Source organism: Hippopotamus amphibius, chromosome 5 (genome assembly GCF_030028045.1).
Source record: "Hippopotamus amphibius kiboko isolate mHipAmp2 chromosome 5, mHipAmp2.hap2, whole genome shotgun sequence".
Classification (NCBI taxonomy): Eukaryota; Metazoa; Chordata; class Mammalia; order Artiodactyla; family Hippopotamidae; genus Hippopotamus; species Hippopotamus amphibius.
In genome coordinates, this window is record NC_080190.1 from 47,697,129 (window position 1) to 47,718,442 (window position 21,314).

The following is a 21,314-nucleotide window of genomic DNA, read 5'->3' on the forward strand; positions in this document are numbered from 1 at the left end:
AGTCAGTAGATTGGCTTTACTGTGCACACGCAAGCAGACCCCAGTTTGGTTCAGTAACCATGCTGCAAAAACAAATGACATTTTTGGAGGTATATGAAATATTAAAACGAGATAAGTCTGAAGAGAAAAATATCAAAACTTTCTCTCCTGACTCCTTTGTTTGGTATAGAAAGTGGGTGGTGAAGAAAATTAAGGAAATAAGAAAGGTAAATGTTGAGAGACAAATTAAAACATTTAATATATTTCAACTTCATTTAACACATTTCAATATGTTATACGTACCCTACTTGGCATTAGTTTGGTGGGGGTGTCATCTGAGGTGGCAAGATCTGGAAGAATCCCAACAGACTAGTTGCACCCAGGAAAAAGAACTATGCATGTTCTTGAGCAGTTGCCTTGTGGGGAGGCGGGCGAGGGGTTTCCACATCTTGTAGTGTGTGGGGTGTACTATATGAGTAGCTCTTCTCCACCTTGTTTTTTGGTTTTTTTCTTGGCTGCATCGCGTGGCATGCAATAATTCCTCGACCAGGGATCAAACCCATGCCCCCTGCGGTGGAAGCATGGAGTCTTAACCACTGGACTGCCAGGGAAGTCCCTCACCTTCTTGTTTTGAGGCCACAGGCTATAGCATATGTGTGCAATAAACAACAAATTTCCATGCCCATTATATTTCCAACCACCCCCTCAACCTTAAACTAACATATTGTGTGATCATAATTTAGAGAGGGTTACTCAGGGCTGGAAGGAAATATGAAAGACACAAGGCACATGATTTGAAGAGAAGCCAAAGTTCCAATTACTCAGAGAAAGTGAACAAAGGAAACATGTTCTGCTTGGACAAATATAAGATTCTTGCACTTAAAAATGCTGGGTAGGGTATGTAGTTCTAGTAACACTGACTGAACGGCAAAGTACAGGTATTTTCACTCTACCCATCTGAGCAATCCATTCACTGTGTAGCATAACAAAGTGCTTGGTACTTAAATACTTTAAATGAATGATTTTCAGTGAGGAAACATATCTGAATAACTCTTACTATATCCTGAGAATATGAAAGTAAGAGTGATGTTAAAAATATTTAAGTCTCAAGAGTATGAGCATGTGATTGAAGACCTCATTTAATGGGGATCTTTCCTGTGGACTCGCTGGTGGATGTGGAGGTTGGAGCTCTGGCTGAAGCCCTTCCCACACTTGCTGCACTCGTAGGGCTTCTCTCCAGTGTGGACTCTCTGGTGAATGAGGAGTTTGGAGCTCTGGCTGAATCCCTTCCCGCACTTGCCACAGTGATAGGGCTTCTCTCCAGTGTGGACTCTGAGGTGGATGCGGAGGTCTGAGCTCTGGCTGAAGCCCTTTCCACACTCGTAGCACTGATAAGGCTTCTCCCCCGTGTGTGAGCACCGGTGGATGTGAAGGTTTGAACTCTGACTGAAGCCCTTCCCACACTCTCCACACTTGTAGGGCCTCTCCCCCGTGTGGATGCGCTGGTGGATGTGCAGGTTGGAGCGCTGACTGAAGCTCATACCACACTCCCCACACTCATAGGGCTTCTCGCCGGTGTGCACTCGATGGTGGATGTGCAGTTTGGAGCTCTGAGTAAAGCCCTTCCCGCACTTGTCACATTTGTAAGGCTTCTCGCCTGTGTGGACTGAGTGATGAATGAGCAGACTTGAACTCCTCGTGAAGCCCTTCCCACACTTGTCACACTTATAAGGCTTCTCATCTGCGTGGACTTCACGGTGGATGAGGAGACTCGAGCTTCTCGTGAAGCCCTTCCCGCACTGATCACATCTGTAGGGCTTTTCTTCTGTGTGGTCCCTCTGATGAAGGACTAGCTCTGAGCGCTCACTGAAGTCCCTACCGCACTGACTACATCTGTATAGTTTCTCTGCAGTGTGGATTTTCTCGCCTGGGTGACCACCTGGGCTGGTGGTATGTATTTTCCCACAGTTATAAGGGCTACAGGGCTTCTCCTCTGTATGAGCACTCTGATGACTATGACTGACCACCCGTGATTTCCAACCGCAAATGTCTTTGCGGTTACAGTCAAAGGGATCCAAGGATTCTTTCAACTGGCCAATCTGGCAAATTGTCTCGCCTCTGAATGATGGCGAGACCACTTCTTTTACATCAGACACACGTTTATTTTGAAGGTTCTCTGAACAGTGGTCGATGGGAGGACTTTTTCCCTCTGTCAGTTTCCTCTCAGAGCTTTCTTCAGTTACAAACAGACTTTTGCTTTCCTGAGGATCCTGGGGCTCATTCTTACAGAACATCACTGAGGAGTCCTCTGCGGCCATTTGGCTTGGGACTTTCAAAGATAAATATTCTTCACTCTCCATGTTTTTTAAATCATCACTCTGAGGAGTCACCACACTGCTCTTGTGTCTGGAAATACGAGAAGATGCTTTTCCCCACTTTTGGCAAGTGGAAAGATCCAGTTCAGGGTTCCTGTACACCTCCCCTTGAAGATTCACAATTTAATCCTGACTCCCAGTTATTGCACTGGCCATGTTTTCCAAAATTTGTCAGCAGGAAAGCTCTTCAGGTAATAGATAATGTAAATCCTTTCTCTTGATTCTCCACAGAATTTTCATTCAAGTCTCCTAGGGAACAAAGAGAGGGATAACAAACAAAGGGTAGATTTCAAGATTTCAGAACTGGAGTGCCTAAGGTAACTAGCAAACAGTTCAGTCCTGTCCTTAAAGTCATGTCCTTTGGGTTAATGTCAGGAAGGAAGACGGCTTGAGTACATAAGACAAGACAGAAATCTTGTCTCTGCTTTTAAGTATAGCCAATAAAAGTACTCATACCCTAGTCCTGCAGAAGGCTATGAATCCCACATCCTTGCCACAAATAACATTTCATTTCACTTTACTACTTCATTTTATTTTAATTAATTTGTATTTAATTGGTAATCTACTTTAATAGGTGCTTGGGATACAAAAAGAAAACAGAAATCCTTTTATTTGACAACCTAGAGTCTACTGGGAAGAAAGATAAATAGTTCAACAATACTACCATGTAAGTGCTACTACAGATGCATGCAGAGCCAGTCATGGGAGCACAGAGCAGGGGCATTCAGCTCAAACCCTGGGGGAGATTTCTGGGAACAAATGTGAGGAAAAAAGAAATGAAATGTGGAGAGAAAATATGACATGTTCAGGAAAACAATATATAGTTTCTTGTGAAGGAAATAAAACAGGTAACAGTGGTAAAGACTATGCCTGGAGAGGAAGACAAGAGCCAGAACAAAGGGCTCGGTGTGTACTCAGAGATCCCCTCAGAGACAGGAAGCTATTAGATTACAATTGGGAGTGAAACAACTGACTTTGTGATTATAAACACCATCAGAAATGAGCAAGACTTTAAGGTAGAGAGAGAGCTGCTGTAGTGAATCAGAAGAAAACAATAAGGAGGATAGCTACGGAGAGAAAGGGAGAGATTCATTCTAAATCACATGATGACTGACTAAACTCAGAAGGCAAGGGAGGCACCAAGCATGATCCTCACGTTCCCTGCTTGAATGACTAGGAATGGGGGTGCTGTATCATAAGATAGGGAATCTTAATCTCCAAGGCTGGAGTAGGAAAGGGGGACAGATAAAAAACTCAGAATCTGGCTTAATTTGTGGTGCAGGTGGAACATTCTTGCACTGTTCAGTAAGCAGTGAGATACATGGGTCTGGAACTCCTGGGAGATAACTGTGCTGGGAATACAGATTTCAGACTTAGTATAGATGGTCCCTGACTTATGATGGCTTAACGTACAGTTTTTCGACTTTATGGTGGTACGAAATCAATATGCATTTAGTAGAAACAGTACTTTGAATTTTGATCTTTTCCTGGGCTAGCAATGTGCTGGATATTACTCTCATGATGCTGGGCAATGGCAGCGGTCGCAGCTCCAAGCAATATGCTTACAACCATTCTGTTTTTCACTTTCAGTACAGTATTCAATGAACTGTATGAGATATTCAACACTATTATAAAATGGGCTTTGGGTTACAAGATTTTACCCAACTGTAGGCTAATGTAAGTGTTCTGAGTATGATTAAGGTAGGTTAGGCTAAGCTATGGTGGTCGGTAGATTAGGTGTATTATATGCATTTTTGACTTAACAGTATTTTCCACTTACAGTGAGTTTATGGGACTGTAACCCCTCTGTAAGTCAAGGAAGATCTGTAGTATGTATGTTAGTCAAAACAATTAGGGTGAAGATCTTTATATTTCACTGAAATGACAAAAAAAAAATCCATAATAGTCTTGGGAAAAAAAAAGGTTGCCATCACTAGAATAAAAATGCTGGAGAACTCCTAACGATAAAGAGCAGATAGATGAGGTCTAATGGAGACTAGAAAAAAAACAATGCACAGCTCAAATATGTACAGAAAAACCCTCCTGAAGAAGTAGCAGAACTTTTCAAGAAGTTCTAGAAATTCAAATTCCAAGCTCAGAATCAACAATTATGAAGTAAGGGAGATTTATTCTGGAAACAGGTTTATTAAATCATGTTAGGCATTTCTAATGGCTCAACTAGTTGTTCCAATAGCAACCACCCTCTTCCCCACAAAAAATGAAATACTGGGTGGCTAAGGATAGTGGCCTCATATAAAGCATCAAAAACAAAATAAACTGTCTGCCAAAGAACGACTCCTAAAAGTATTATGTGGGCTGCAGAGAGAAGCAGAAGGTAATGCCAAACCTGCACAATGATAGGATTGAGGTACAAAAAGCAGCAACTGACTCCACATGTGCCCAGGATAAAGCCTCAAGGTAACCTGTAAGGTGGAATTTCTGACAAGGAGGACACCCCAGAGCTGCAGACTGAAGCAGGCACGTCCCAGATAACTTACTGGCCTGAAGAGGCAACCTCAAAAAAAAAAAGGATCTACATCACTCACCATCTGGACTCTCATTAGATCCATCCCAAGCCCAGTCAGCAAAGATGTCCCCTGTAAGTAGAACAGGCATGCACCAATAAGTGTTGAGCATCAGCTGAAGAGGTACACTCCAGTATCATACTGTGAACATAAGACTTTCAGAAAAGAAAAAAAAAAGACAATTAAGAAAACATAAGGAGACAAAAAAAGGAGAAAACTAACATCAATAAAGAGAGACACAAACTCAAGAAACAGTAAACAGAGGAAACAGAATTTAAATGGTTCATAATTAAAATCCTGGAGAAATCTGAGGGGATATCACTTGTGAAAAAACAGTACAATCTAATAATAAAATATAAACACACTGCTATGAAGAATAATCAGAATTCTCCTAAATTAATAAAAGGATTGAAAAAGATGATAATCATAATATTTAAGACCTACTATGCTCATTTGAAGCACTCAGGCACTGGTTGCATGATCTTTTTTTTTTTTTTTTTTTTTTTTTTGGCACACGGGCTTAGTTGCTCCGCGGCATGTGGGATCTTCCTGGAGCTAGGATCGAACCCGTGACCTCTGCATTGGCAGGCGGATTCTTAACCACTGCGCCACCTAGGAAGCCCCTGGTTGCATGATCTTATGTGAGAGGAATTATTAGGACACCCATTCTACACTGGAAGAAGCCAAGGTTGAAATGATCAAGTAACCTATGTCATAGCTATTAAGTGTCAGGCAGTCTGATTCCTTTTTTTTTAATGTTTGTATATGAGTTATGACTTGATCTTTTTAGAAATTATTTTTTTAAGAACTTTTAATGAGATACAATTGACATACAATAAACTGCATATATTTAAAGTGTACAATTTGATGTTTTTTTTTATTAGTAATGTATATATATGGCAATCCCAATCTCCCAATTCATTCCCCCCTAAATATCCCCCCCCACCCGCCCCCTGGCTTTCCCCACTTGGTGTCCGTATGTTTGTTCTCTACATCTGTGTCTATTTCTGCCGTGCAAACTGGTTGATTTGTACCATTTTTCTATACTCCGCATATATGTGTTAATATATTTGTTTTTTCTCTTTCTGACTCACTTCACTCTTTATAACAGTCTCTAGGTCCATCCATGTCTCTACAAATGTCCCAATTTCGTTCCTTTTTACAGCTGAGTAATATTCCATTGTATATATGTACCACATCTTCTTTATCCATTCATCTGTTGATGGACATTTAGGTTGCTTCCATGTCCTGGCTGTTGTAAATAGTGCAGGCAGTCTGATTCTAAGGCCTGCAATTTAGACGGATTGAATAGCAAAACGAACATCTGGCTAAGATGGAAGATTGAGGGGTACTCCTGGAATGCAGAGTAAAGGGTAGATGGATGGAAAGATAAAAGTCCATCTTGTAGGTTCGATTAGTATAGTGGAAGTAGAATGGAGGGAAAGAAATGATAAAAGAACAGGAAAAAAATGTTTCCTAGAATTCATTCAAGGTTCAGGGCCCACTAAATGTTAAAAATTGTACGTGAGGGACTTCTTAGGTGATGCAGTGGTTAAGAATCTGCCTGCCAAGAAACAGACACACAGATGTAGAGAACAAACATATGGATACCAAGTGGGGAAAGCCAGGGTGGGGGCGGGGGGTTGGGTGGAATTAATTGGAAGATTGGGATTGCCATATATACATTTTACTAATAAGAAAAAAAAATCAAATTGTGCACTTTAAATATATGCGGTTTATTGCATGTCAATTATATCTCAATAAAGGTTCTTAAAAAAAAAAGAAAAAAGAAAAAAAGAATCCGCCTGCCAATGCAGGGGACATGGGTTCAATCCCTGCTCCAGGAAGATCCCACATGCTGCAGAGCAACTAAGTCCGTGTGCCACAACGATTGAGCCTGAGTTCTAGAGCCTGTGAGCCACAACTATTGAGCCCATATGCCACAACTACTGAAGCCCTCACACCTAGAGCCCATGCTCCGCAACAGAAGCCACTGCAATGAGAAACCCATGCGCCACAATGAAGAGTAGCCTCTGCTTGCTGCAACTAGAGAAAGCCCATGTGCACCAATGAAGACGCAATGCAGCAAATAAATAAATAAATAAATATATAAATAAATAAATAAATTTAGAAAAAGAAAAAATTGTATGTGAAACCTCAGGACTCCATGGGAAAAACAAACCAACCCAGAAAATGCTAAAAGCATCCAGACAGAAAAGTCAGGTTATGTGCAAATATAAATGAGAATTATATTGACAATGAACTACTAAACAACAATATTGTACACCTGAAGATAACTGAGCAATATCTTCTAATTTTGGAGGTAAAATGATTGTGAAATTAGCATTCTATTCTATACCCAGCCAATCAAACATTTCAGTGGGAGGAACAGACACCTTTTAAGATAAGAAAGGATTTAAAAATTATGAAACAATTATTCAGCAATGTACCATAGCAAAAAACAATTAAACTTACCTTAAGGAAAAGATGATATACAAGAAATAGCAGTGAGCAAAGAAGTTAATAAAACAGACAAGCTGAATCAATTGTTGATATATAAAAAATAATTAACCAAATCAACCACAATTCTATAAAACAGAATGGAAAAGAAAAAACCCCAAATAAAATATATTTTAAAAGCAAGTATTAGTTTTAGAAAAGGGAAAAAAAAACAAAAAAAGGAACTGTAATCATAGTATACTATTTGACTCTGCAGGAACAAGAATTATGAAGTCAAAGCAACATAAGCATAAGCATTAATCACTGATGTGACTCTGACATAAATTCTTGGAAAGATGGGCCTGTTGGGAGAAATAACGTAAAAGAGCTAAATCCTCATCTATGATATAAAGAAGTCAATAGAAAATATCAAATATTGATAAACTGAAAAAATAGCAGTATATCATAATATAATAAATTCACATTAAAACTATACTGAGGTACCATTTTCTACCTGTTAACACTGGCAAAAATCCAAAGTCTGGTGACACACACTGCTTGTGAGTATAAATTGGTATCACCCCCCAAGAAGGACATTTTGACAATTATGTATGCACTCTGCAGTCCAGCTTGGGGGCTTTATTCTTCAATTTCCTTATATAGTTGTGAAGTGATATTTGCACAAGATTTACTCATTGCAGACAGTTTGTGATAGCAAATGACCAGAACCTGGTTAGAGTGGAGTTAGGGACATGAAAGAAAGTTTTTGCTATGCACCTTTTAATTTGTTTTTATTTTTATAGTATTACTGTAATCATTTAAAAACATTTAGTACATCTGGACTTTCTTTGCTACTCACATATAATTTGTCTTCTGCCTTTCTCCTGCTTGTCTAAAATCCTCATTGTACACTTTTTTCCAGCTTTTTAAGGTATGATTGACAAGCAACATTGTGTATCTTTTAATGCTTTTTTTCTTAACCATGTGAATGCTTTTATTCTTTAAAGGAAAAAAAAGGAAAATAAGTAGATGCATGAGCATATTATTTGAAAATATGAACGCAAACACCATAAGGAACAAGTGAAAGGATTAAAACTGAGTGCCTTTGTGAAGTCACACTGCAGCAGACCAGGGAGACTGATTTTTATTGTAAGCCATTTGATAGAATCTGCTTTACCTAGGTGAATGTATTACTTTGTGTGCAGCGTTTGCAAAGTTTAAAAGTAGTAGCAAAAAAGAAAAAGGAAAAAAAATAATAGAAGAAAAGCAGTGCAGTTTGGAGCAGTTAAATCATGAGGTGGGCCAATGTTATTAAATGGTCAAAGGACACTGCTTCAACATCCTTGCTGTACAATACTTAGGAACGGCTGCAGAAATGACAGGTCTATGAAAATCAGTGGCGAAGGAACTGTATTAATGGAAGGTTTTATAAGTAGTAGTGAAATCTTGTGATAACTTTTTAAAAATATTTAAAATATTATCAAGAACGAGCATGTAATAGTAGAAGATGCTGATGTAATGAGAAAAGGTGTCCTTTTACAGGGAGTTCATATGACATAACAAAAATTTCTTAAGACATACCTTGTAAAATAGCCAGTTGAAAAATACACACAGTATAACCTCATAACATTTTAACACATTTGTAAAACGCATACATGGAGAACATAGAGAAAACAGGATACACAAGCTATTATTAGTGATTTTACTTCATAATCTGCATCTGTGTTCTTTGAATTTTTGTGATTTTTGTATCTCACACAAAAAGTTGGACAACTATGTTCAATTTTATATCAAAGAAAAAGGAAAACCTAGAGCAGAGCTTGAAACTGTAAGCACAGATCCTACCTCACTTTTGCCTCTCTGCAAACCAGTGTCTATAAAGCAATCCCAGTGATACTGGGTAAATCAGCTCACATCATTTCATTGTTCCAATGGCTTCTCGTTGAACTCAACGTGAATTCACATTTTTAACCAATGCCTTCAATGCCATGAATGAGCCAGGCTCCACTCTGTTCTTCCCAGATGCTCCCTGTATTCTAGCCATACTCCTTTTACATTTTTGGGTCTTCCCTTGCACTATTCTCTTGCCTGTAATATTCTTCCCCTACCGTCACCTGTTTAATGTCCATTAATCCTTTAGATCTCAGTTTAAACATCACTTCAGAGGCTTTCCTTGAAACTCTCAACAATACATACTTTACCCTCATCCTATCCCATGCCTTCATTCTCTCAGAGCACAATTCTGTGTCCTTCATAGGACTTACTGAATTTATAGTAATATACTGTGTTTACTATAATGTCTCTTTTACAAGACTGTAAGACGTATTTCTTCGATGCTAAACTCCACAGCAGTCAATTTTTAAATCTTGACTATGTACATACAGCAGTGGAAGTATCAGATACATTACTTTCCCTCCAGAAACTTGGCTGGAAACAAAGAAAATAAATCAGACTTGCAGATCCAATGGTTAAAACAGAAGCATACCAGGACTTCCCTGGTGGCACAGTGGTTAAGAATCTGCCTGCCAATGCAGGGCAGACGGGTTCAATCCCTGGGCCGGGAAGATCCCACATGCTGTAGAGCAACTAAGCCCATGCGCCACAACTACCGAGCCTGTGCTCTAGAGCCCGAGAACCACAACTACTGAGCCTGTGTGCCACAACTACTGAAGCCCATGCACCTAGAGCCTGTGCTCTGCAACAAGAGAAGCCACTGCATTGAGAAGCCCGTGCACCACAACAAAGTGTAGCCCCCACTCGCCTCAACTAGAGAAAGCCCGTGTGCAGCAATGAAGACCCAATGCAGCCAATAAATAAATTAATTTTAAAAGTTATAAATAAAAGCATACAAAAGAATATGTAATCAGGTCCAAGCCTGTGAAATATAAATTCAAAGTTCTGAGAAAAGAAGGAGGTCGAATGAGGGGTGGTCAAAGATTTCACACAGGTAATAGATTTCAAATAAAATCTTAACGGACAAAATTAACCAGAAACCAGAACATGGTAATCAAAGGTCCCGGAGCAAGGAAGCATGGAGGACCTCAGGAAAACAGGCTTAGCTGGAAAGGAGGGTGACCTTGGGGCAGCAGAGAATAATGCTCTAAGGGTAAAAGTAGGGCATGAAGGACCTTGAAAGCCAGGTGAGGAGTTTAGAGGCTTTACACCAGCAACTAAACTAATGGGCATGGAGAATTCTCCATTAGATAATGATCTTCAACTTATGCCAACTGGGTGAGCGCATCTGAGAAACACAAAGGGATTGGGTGCCTGTGCGAAGAAAAAAAAAAATTTCAGTCTCAAACTCTGGCTTATAAGTGATGGACCAGGTATGGTTTCTTGGACAACCGAGTAAGGCTACCATTCTCCAAGTCTTACCAAGTAAAGTTCTTTAGCTGCTTAGAATAGTCAGAAACATCCTTTTCTGTCAAAGAGAAATTAGTAAACTGATTCCTGAATTACAGCTCCCCAGCCTGATCAAGAAACAGAGACTCCAGTGCATCGGTGTCCAGGTTCATGTTCTCACCTACTGAGACCAAGTGGTTGTAGTTCTCCAGCATCACAGCTGTTTGCAGCTTCCTCTGAGCAGGGTCTAGCAACCCCACTTCTCTTTGGCGAAGTCCACAGAGACATCCATTTTGAATGTTACTGGTTCCTAAAACATTAAGCACATTCCTCCTCAACTGAAAACCATCTGCACAAATGCCCCAGAAGGAAGGTGAGGTTGGGAGCACTGGAAGGGGGGAAAAGGGTAGAGGAAGTGCGCAGTTCAGGGATTGGGGTGATCTAAGTCAAGTTTGGATGGAAAACCTTTCCTTTCTCATCTCCTTTGCTACTTCCTTCCAAATCCTTCCTCTCCTGCCCACAACTCACCCAAGATCAAGCTATCCAGCTGCTGAATCTCTCCATATCACTGTCATCTCATGGTCACTGCTGAGCTGTCCTTTGCGCCCCATTCCTACTGTCATCCCAACAACCTCAACACTCGTGGGAACAATTTACCCAACACGATAACCTCACATTTTTTAATCTCTTTAATGCCAATGATCTCTGCCTCATTTCAAACTCAACATAATTAGGGCCATTTCACTATTTGGATCACTTTGCTTCTGAAATATTAATATCTCAAAATCCACACCTTAAGAACATCTTATTTTTTCTCCTTTTCTTCCTCCATCACATATGCTTTACCAAGATCATCATCCTTTAATCCTTCCTTTTTTCCTCTCAGCCAAAGTACACTTCTTATTTTTTTTAGTCTTCTATAAATTCTTTTTTTTTTTTAAAGATTTTATTATTTATTTATTTAATTTTTGGCTGCACTGGGTCTTCGCTGCTGCACGTGGGCTTTCTCTAGTTTTGGCGAGTGGGGGCTACTCTGTTGCAGTGCATGGGTTTCTCATTACGGAACACAGGCTCTAGGCTCTCAGGCTTCAGCAGTTGTGACTCGCAGGCTCTAGAGCGCAGGCTCAGAAGTTGTGGCACATGGGCTTAGCTGCTCCATGGCATATGGGATCTTCCTGGCCCAGGGATTGAACCTGTGTCCCCTACACTGGCAGGCAGATTCTTAACCACTGCACCACCAGGGAAGCCCCAAAGTACACTTCTGATCTCAGTTTTTTCCCTAGTCATATAAATCACGTCCCTTTCTTCTTCTAAACTAAGTAGTTGACTATTCCTGGAAAAAATAAAATAGCACATTTACACACAACCGTAAAATGTTCTCCTTAGGTATTCCCAAATATTTATCTCTAGCCTTAACCCTTCTCCTCAACTCCAGGCTCCAACTTCCCACCTACATTTACACTTGGATGTCTAAAAGGCACTTAAAACTCAACAGGCCCCAACAGAATTCTTGCTCCCAACAATCTCCATCAGTATCTGGTCTTCCCTTGTCCCCCCTTTTAGTAAAGAGCCACATGACCCACCCAATTGTTCAAGCCAAAATCCTGGAAGTCATTTTGATTCTCTTCTTACTTCCTCACATTTTATCCATTACTAAGTCCTCTCACCTCTGCCTCTAAAACATATCTGAAGCTACCCACTTCTTTCCATCTTACATTAACTCTCCACCTACACTAACCTTCTAAATTTGTATCTCTTGCTCCCCCACATGATGAATTTTCCACACAGCAGCCAGGGTGATCTTTGAAAACACCACTCCAGGCATGAAACTCTCCAAAGGCTTTTCCATGGACACTGAATAAAATCCAGACTCTTCATCCTTGACTGCAAGGCTTTACAGACTGGAGTCCTGTCAATTCTCCAATCTCAGCCTGAGTCCCTCCTCCCTTACATGTCACCTGGCCCCTGTGACCACATCAAACTCATCCCACTTAGGGCCTTTGCACTGGCTTTCCCTCTGCCCAGAATGTCCTTTTTCATCTTCACACACCTGGTTCCTTATTATTCAGATCTCAGCCGAACGCCACCATATCAGAGAAGCATTTCCTTGACTGTCTAATCCACAGGAGCGTCCAGTAACTATCACTTCTCCCTGTTTTATTATCTTTGTACTTAGGCCTTATCTCATTTTCTAATTTATACATTTTCTTTTTTACAGTCACTCTCTCCCTAAGAACTGAGGCTGCCTCATTTGTTCATGGTTGCATCCCTGAGGCCTCAAGCAGGGCCTAGTGTGTAAAAAGACTCCAAGTATTTATTTAGTTAACCTCACAGTGAGTCTGGTTCCCTCCAAGGTTCTACTGATGGAGCAACACTTGTTGAAATACCTCTGGCGAAGGACCAGTTTCTTTTAAGATTTTTCTATATGTCACAGACTTTTTTTAAATACAATGTTCAAAAAGTTACTAGAAAATAAGAATGCAGACATATAAAATACCAATGCCAATTTTTAAAATTATTAGATTCAACAGATAAAATTAAATAAAAAAACTACTCTTAATTTCTGTCCTTACATCTTTGCAGACTGGTAACAAGCAGTTTGTGGGCTGGCACCAGTCTGCAAGTCACACCCTGAAAAGCAGAGGATGGAATATACAAAAAACAGCTGAGAGCCAATGAAGCCCAAAGCAGCAGCTCAACTTGGGGCCAGGGGAGTACCCAGTAACCTTCAGAAGTGCTGACACCACAGGCCTCAGCCTGAAGGGGCACCACCCACACCCTCCTCAGGAAACTGAGGACAACTCCCCCCCCCCCTCCCCGCAGGAGGGAGCTGTCCCCCGCTCAACCCCACTAGTCACCAGAGGAGAAGTGGCTGTTTCCTCCCAGGTTCTCCTCTCAAGGTCATGGTCTCCACTGTGTCTGAGGAAGAGGGATGAGGGTGGACTAGAGAAGGCTTCAAGTCCCTGTGCAAAGGTGGAACAAAGAAGAAACAGAAGCGGAGGCTGCAGCCTTAGAGGCATAAACACACCCTGAGGAAAACAGGGCCAGGGATTATCAGCAGTCAGATTAGCTACTGCTCTTTTGGACTTTTTTATCCATCTTCCATCCAGTTGTTTGGGTTGTCTAAGACTCCATCCCTACCTCAACAATATTCAAACCACTTCTTGTCAATTCTGTCTCCTAAATCTCCATCCAGTGTGTTACTTCTTATTTCCACTGCTACTATTCTAGGAAAGGCCCTCATTTCTTACCTAGGCCACAATAACTCTTCACCAAATCTTCAAAATATAAGTTTTGCCATGTTTCAATCCAAGGATTGGACAGTCAGAGTCATTAATTTTTTAAGATCCCATAGATAAAGTGGTAGGGAGAATTCCATGCTGAGAACAGAAAGGATGTGTTGATGGACCACCAACTTTGCAGTAGGCTGAAAAGTCCAAAATGAGAAATGGTATGACAGTGGACCAAATTCAGTGTGTCAGGGGAAAGGAAAAAAGAAAGGAAACAGTCATCTTGCTAAAGCAAGACAAAGCTGGGAATGAAAGAATCTGAATAATGAATAGTCTCCCCAGGTACCAGTAAAGCTATTCAGTCACCCCAAGGTGGAACCTGTGCTTCCTATGGGAGAGTGGACTCAGTATCTTGAAGGGCAACCAGAGTAGAAGGTTACAGAATAGCAGTTTCACGAGGTAAATGTCAAATTCCTCGAAACTGCATATATCACATAGCTTACCACTTTCTTTCCAGAGCCCACTCATGCTAAATCCAACAATCACTTAGGGGTAGGAAACAGTGATACAGAAGGTAGTGATGGGCAGGAGATGTCATCACACTGGATTACCTGTAGTCACCCGAACATTATGCTCTAGTCTAGAATAGTCCTTTATACATTGCTTCTGCCCTGACATATTTCTCCCATCCCCTCATCCATTTAAGTTTCAGGACAGTCAACGACCTCCTTTCTGAAGCATAAGGTTAAGTTAAATGTCTCCTCCTCAAAGATCTCACAGTATCTTTCACATACCACTACTATAGCTATTAAATTTGTCTCCCAAATTGGCTATAAGATTCTCAGGGATAGGGACCACACTCAACTAATCTTTAAATCCTCAGCAACTAGCACAACTGACTCAAAATCTAAATGATAAATATTTATAAATTCACATTCAGTTTAAAAGAATAAGGAAATGATACAAGTAAAAGAGAAACCTCGAGATCATCAAACTCAGCACTCTCAATTTACAGATGAGAAAACTAAGGTTCATAACTGTGAAGTGACTTATCCAAGGTCACAGAGGGAGAGAGGGGTTAAATGGGACTCCTGCCTTTCAGCAGACGCAAGGACAATCTCTGGTACACAGAAAACAGTAAGTACTGTTGGAATGAAGTCCTTTCTTTAAATTCAAAAAGTTATTAACATATGCCAGAATCCCAAGATTTCACTCTACCAGCAATCCCCAACTTCATCACAGTGAATAGGGAAGAGATAGAAGAGAAGGAAAATAAAAAGAGCACAGGGTCTTATGTCAATTCTTTGCTGAAGTTCTCAATTATTTTCAGTGCACAGAGATGTCATGCTTTCAGTACCGCAAAGCAGCTTACTGTCCTCTAAACAAACTGATTTTTATAAGAACTCATGGTGTCTTCCTATGGGTGTGAGGACTGTTTTTGCCAAGCAAAAAATGGTCTTGCTGGTGGTGTTGTTAAGAACTCATTTTTTGTCCTTAAAATCCAGCCTGTACACCTGAAACATTGTAAATCAACTATACTTCAAATAAAAAAAAATGTCATCTAACTATAAAAAAAATCCAGCCTATATTTTATTCAAATAACTTCTGGTATGATGACCTCTTTAGTTACAGAGAAGGAACAGCATGGAGTTAGCAAACATGGGGTTTACTTCTGCCTTTGCTGCTCTCTGCAATAAAAGACATGGTGTCTCCCTTCAGCTCCCTCAGAATTAGGGCTTTCCTCCGTAAGATGATGGCACCAAGGCAGAGAGGAGGCTGGCTGACTCCCTCCTTTTCAAACATTCTATGATACTAAGTGTCAGTCTTGAGGTAACTTTCTAGAAATGGTTTTGTGGAGACAAATGAGAAACTGGTTTTTAAAAAATTGCTACGTGGTAATTCAACAATTTATTGTACCAATTAAACATGTAGATATGTTGGTAAAGGGAGCAAAACCAGAGCACACAAGATGAGCAATCCATCTTATGTACCTTAGTAATGCTCATATCAAGTATGTAGGGAAATATTTCACAATAAATGCAATATATCTTTAGATGTACAAAGATCAAAGGGATAAAAAAAGGAGTGAAATTCTCCTTTTAGTAGGTCTAGGGGAATGGTGCCTAGGAACCTTTAATTCTTAAAGAACGCCACAGATAATTCTGATGCACAGCCTGGTTCAGGAGCATTTCTGGGAGTGATATAATAATTACTGTGCTGTTATGTAACAAATTTTCTCAAGTTTTTAACACTTTCAAGTTTAATAAATGATTATTGTTAATGTGCATAATTGTTTTTTCATACGCATCACCTGCTCATGAAGAAAAGCATTGTAGTTTATAATTCTATTTGTTTTCCTGAGACCACTTAGCACTGGATTAAGCATGTAACAGCTTTGAATGACTTTCGATGTGAGTGAAATGTCTGGCAGGAAAAGGCATGCTTTGAGAGACAGGACCAAAGATGCTGTGTGGAGTCTTTCAATAAAAGAGCATAGCCCAGTACTCCGGGGAGTGGGCCAAATTCATGGATGCAGGGTAGTTCAGTGAAAACTGAGGTGGAATTTAAAACAGGTTAACTGTGCAGACCGTGGTGACAACATTTGATAGCTATATGCTCTTAGTATCTTAATGTTCCTACACCCACATTTATAAAATACTGTATGTCTCACACTGAAGTCTGACAATAATGAAAAAACACACACAGAACCAAGACAGGACCTGACACCAGACACGCACTCAATGCTGATGTCCTTCCCAAGAAAGAAAGGTTATTTCCATTCTCAGAGAAGAGCAACCCAACTCACCTGGAACTTGGTCATTTCCTCCTCTCAGGAAGGACAGATGCCTGGAAAGGGAGAGTTAGGGAAAGCGAAATAACCATGAAAATCAAGTCCACTTTGCAGGACACAGACTAACTAGTCCAGCAAGACTGCAGGAAAAATGTTAATCAGCTCCTGCTACCTTCACACACCCTCTCCTGGGGTGCCTTTCCTGTCTCTCCTCGCTGCACCTCCCTCACCTCTCTTTACTGGGCTTTGGACCAAATAGGCCAAGCACCCCCCGGGAATCCGTGAGGGTAAGAAAATCCCACTGCCCCCAGCAGCTCTAAGATGTGCCCGTCTCCCTTGGCTTTGCGATTTTTGCCCTAAAGTTCTAGTTAGAGCAGTAGGAGCTCTTCGGTCGGATTGTCGCCTCTCGGCAGAGATTTCGGCTGCCTGAGACGCCTGAAGGCCTGAATCGTTTCTGGGGTGCAGGGGCTCTGACGCAATCTCTTTTCAACGAGGACAGGGCTATGGGGACGGAAACTTCGGTCCCTCACAGGAGCCCCTCTCGGTCCCCTAACGTCCACCGAACACCTCCTTCGAATAAGGCCAGTCACCGGCACGGAAAAGGCCGGTGTGGCCAACTGCGAAGCTCCCAGGCCGGCCAAGGCCGGAGCTCAGGCAAACCAGAGGAGGGCCTCTCGGAGCCGCGGTCGGCTCCGCGCCAGGGGCCGCCTGCTCTCAGGTGACCGTGTCCAGGACGGGGGAACGCAGCGGCGGCCGCGGCGTGCGGACACACGTGCGGCCCATGATCGCATCTCCGCCAGGACGCGCGCCCTCCCACGGCCGCCCGGCAGGCTTCCGGGTCTCTGCCGCCGGCGCCTCCCCCGCGGCACGGCCACAACTCGACCGCCAGACGCCTCTCTGCCGGCAGCACGGACTGCGCGGGCGCTCTCACCTCCCACGTGGAATCCGACACCTGGAAGCGCAGGATTCGCGGTACCGACCCGCTCCAGCGCCTGCAGCCCGGAACTACAAGTCCCAGAAAGCCGCGGGCGGGTCACGCCCACTTCCGGCGTCGGCCCCGGAGCTTCGGGAGGCGCTGCCCCCACAGTTTAGGGTCCCATCCAACGTGAAAGCTTTTCACAGTTCTTTGAGGTCTGCGACTAGGTCTTTCAGGTTATCTTCCTAGTTTTCTTTACTACAAACGTGTAAAAATTATTTTAGGAATGCCCATTAAAATGTTTTTCATTTTGTTAAAGTGCTGCTGGGGGAAAAGAATGGAAATATCACCTGTAATTTCGCTTTACCTTTAAAAAATACTCTGAAGTGAGTATCCCCTTCTCACCTCTGAAGTTCGTTCATTTACCAACATTATTTGAGGTCCTGCTATGTTCCAGTAACCCTTAAACAAAAAAAAATCACTGTGAATGTTAAATTCTAGCGAGATCTCCCACTAGAGCAATACATAATTACGATAAAAGTTTAGTGTGTTGTATGTGTTATGGAAAAAGTGGAGCTGAGTCGGGGGATTGCGGGTGGGGTTTGTGGGTTGGGACATGATTTGCAATTTAAAATGGGGAATATTGGAACAAAGACTGAGGAGATGAGGGAATCTTTCATGCAATACGAAGCAGTCAGAATTCTTTCCTAAAAGTACTCAGACAGAACTATTTATACAAACAGATACACTTTTTAAACAAAAATGGGGCCATGCTGTATATATATAGGCCTGCAGTTTTGTTTTTAAAATTTGATAGTACTGTGTATCATTGATTTACATAGAAACCTTGCTCCTTGAGACCCTTTTAATTGTTAATGTCTTCAAGGGAATGGCATCAGAATTCTCCCCGGTGGCATCTCCATTACCTTCACCCCTCACTGAGTGATGCAGACCCACTGCATCTCTCCAGAATACTTTCCCTTCAGATTTATCCTGTGGGTGAAAGAGCTGTTGCCTAGACATCTCCTCTGTGTCTTTCCTCTTCGTGGTGTATTAATTTCCAGTTGCTGCTGTAACAAATCACCACAAACTTAGTGATGTACAGCAAACACAAATTTATTCTCTTACAGTTCTGGAGGTCAGAAGTCTGAAATCAGTTTCACTGGGCTAAAGTCAAGATTTGGGCACTGCTGGCTCCTTCTGGAGGCTCTAGAGGAGGATCTGTTTCCTTGCCTTTTTCAAGGTACATTCATGGCCTGTATTCCTTGGCTTGTGGCCTCTTCCTCCATCTTCAAAGCACACGACTACAGTCGCTGCTTCCCTCATCACGTTACCTTCTCTGGCACTGGCTCTTCCTGTGTCTCTGTTAAGGACTGATATGATTACATCAGACCCGCCTGGTTAATCCAAGATACTCTCTCAACATCACGACCTTTAATTTAATCACATTTGCAAAGTTCGTTTCGCCCAATAAGGTAACATTCACAATTTCTGGGGATTAGGACATGGACACTTTTGGGGGGGCCTACGGCATATCTCTGAGGCTCCTCCTCAGAGATACTCTCCTGCCTTTTGTCTGGGGAACACAAGCTATCTCCCCAGGACCTACTGCTTCCCTGTCCATTGATTCTATCACTCTTGCTCTGACTCTCTCACCCCCTCATGTTCTCACTTCCCTCCTCACCCAGTTTAGAGGTAATGACCCATCACTATGATCAGTCTCTTGACCCTATCTTACTTGGTTTTATTCTCCTGATAAAACACCAAAGCTAGTTGAATCAAACTCCCTGCCTGTTCCACATCTGTACCTGTGTCGCGGATGTGGCCTGACAGAAACACATGGGTCTGATGATTGGTCTCATTCTCAATTTTCAATAAGGGTCAGGTAGGCCCTTAATGCTGTCCAACTATCCTATTACATTTTCTTAGTTCATCCACTCTCCTAAATGACTATCTCACAGTTTCTCCTCTTTCTTCAAGCCTCCAACAACTCCTTGTTCCATCTCACTCACAGCTGATAACTTTTGCTTTCTGTGAGAAAAGAGAACTTTTGTACCTTCACCCAAGCACGTCTGCCCACCTCTCTCCATTGGAGCCTTTCTGCTATACTTTCCAATCTGAATGAACAGCCCCAGTTTCTATTTAAGAAAACTCTCCATTTATACCCTGAATCTTATCCCCTTTCTCACACATGAGGGCATTCCCCTCTCTCTTCTGTATTATCAATTTTCATTCTGTAAAATCTTGGGAGGTGTTCATTTGGGGCCTACATATTCTACATGTTAAGGTCTTGGGATCTGGTGGGGTACTAGTCATGGAGCACCTGAGTCTTTAGGCCTTATCTGGGGAGCTCTTGAGAGACACACAGAAAGAAAGGTAGAGGCACTTCCATTTCCTCCTGGGTGCCCTGTTCTGGCTCATGACCGAAAGTTGATCCTTGCCTATGAACAGCACTGTGGAGTAGGGGTTCTTCCTCACTATTCTTAAAAGTGAGTCACAGAGGATGAGAAAGAGAGAGAGGCAGTGACTTGCCTAAGATCCTGCTTCTAGTAAATGGCAGAGCCATGGTCCAAACTCTGCACTTTGGGTATTGAATTGGGGTTAGTTTCACTACAGCACATCTGTCACCTCCTCTTGTCAGGGCATCACAACTGGAACAGGTCAGGTTAGACATGAGGAAAGGAGTTGCTGTTGGACCCCTTGGGCCCTGCCTCCCAGTCCAGCCTGCTGGGGGATCACTCCAACAGAGGAATGCACCAGACCAAGCTGGTTGGTGGCAGATGCAGGTCTGGCCAAACTGGAATCCTAGGAAAGCTGGAGAAACCACAGTTGGAGCTGGATAAGGGAGTCCAGGGCTTCTGTATAGATTTGAGCCCTTCCCCTAACCGGGCTGCCTTCTGACTGGAGCAGGGGCACACGGAGCTTCCTCCTTCCGGATCTCTGTGAGTTCCAATGGTGTCTCCAGGTCTGTTACCCAAACTGTTGTCAGGATGCCCTCAAAAGCCATGGAAATGGAGAGGGTGATAAGGAGGGTCTCATCTAACTCTCTTCACTTTTCAGACTGAGAATTGAGGCACAGAGAAAAGAAGAGAATTATTCGAGTGCACCCAGGCAAGCAGGAGGGGAGGGAGGAAGGAAGTTAATCTTGCCCAGTAATGATGGGCTTTTGGTGCTGCCCTGCTAGGGGTCCAGGGAAGATGGCCTCAGGGCTGTAGAGACTCATCATTATAGTACATGTGCTTCTAGAAGCAGCTCAGCATCATTCCCACACTTACTCATTCGAAAGCACCCAGTGAGTATATTCTGTGTACCTTGTCACATGAAATGCTGTTTCTCCACAGGGCTCCACCAGCACTGGGGATGAGGAGAGTTCCAGTGATTTTCAGTGTTATGAATCCTCTCTCTTTCCCCATCAGCCTCTTCTCCCTGAATGTGTGCTGTTGCTGCACTTCTCACCTTTATTCACCCACCACATGTCAACTTTCTGAAAGATGTTGGGCACAGCCAACTAAGGATACTGATGAGTAGATAATAGCTTAAAGGGCTTAAACCCTCAATCTAAGGTTAAATGTGTAATAGGGTATCCCTAAAGATCTAGAAATCTTTAGACCAAAAAACTGTGGCTTTTTAGAGGTTGTATTAGGATAGTAGAGATGTTTTAAATTTTATTTATTTATTGGCTGTGTTGGGTCTTCGTTGCTGCATGTGGGCTTTCTC

General features: G+C 42.2%; 1 protein-coding gene across 4 annotated transcripts; it reads right to left on the reverse strand.

The window, feature by feature from the left end:
- Positions 1-1,065: 1,065 nt before the first annotated feature.
- Positions 1,066-17,540, reverse strand: ZNF239 (zinc finger protein 239). Of its 4 annotated transcripts, XM_057736382.1 has the most exons (5): positions 16,697-17,526; positions 13,519-13,623; positions 10,842-10,970; positions 4,901-4,951; positions 1,066-2,603 (listed from the first exon to the last, which is right to left on the reverse strand). In XM_057736382.1, the coding sequence occupies exon 5, from the start codon at positions 2,337-2,339 to the stop codon at positions 1,119-1,121; it is 1,221 nt and encodes a 406-aa protein (XP_057592365.1). In that variant the 5' UTR covers positions 2,340-2,603; positions 4,901-4,951; positions 10,842-10,970; positions 13,519-13,623; positions 16,697-17,526; the 3' UTR covers positions 1,066-1,118. The 4 variants fall into 4 exon arrangements, 2 of the variants coding, with proteins under 2 accessions (XP_057592365.1, XP_057592364.1); XM_057736381.1 differs by lacking the exons at positions 10,842-10,970; positions 13,519-13,623 and adding an exon at positions 8,178-8,317 and having other exon boundaries at positions 4,901-5,034; XR_009053910.1 differs by lacking the exons at positions 1,066-2,603; positions 10,842-10,970; positions 13,519-13,623 and adding exons at positions 4,044-4,230; positions 8,178-8,317 and having other exon boundaries at positions 16,697-17,540.
- Positions 17,541-21,314: the final 3,774 nt, after the last annotated feature.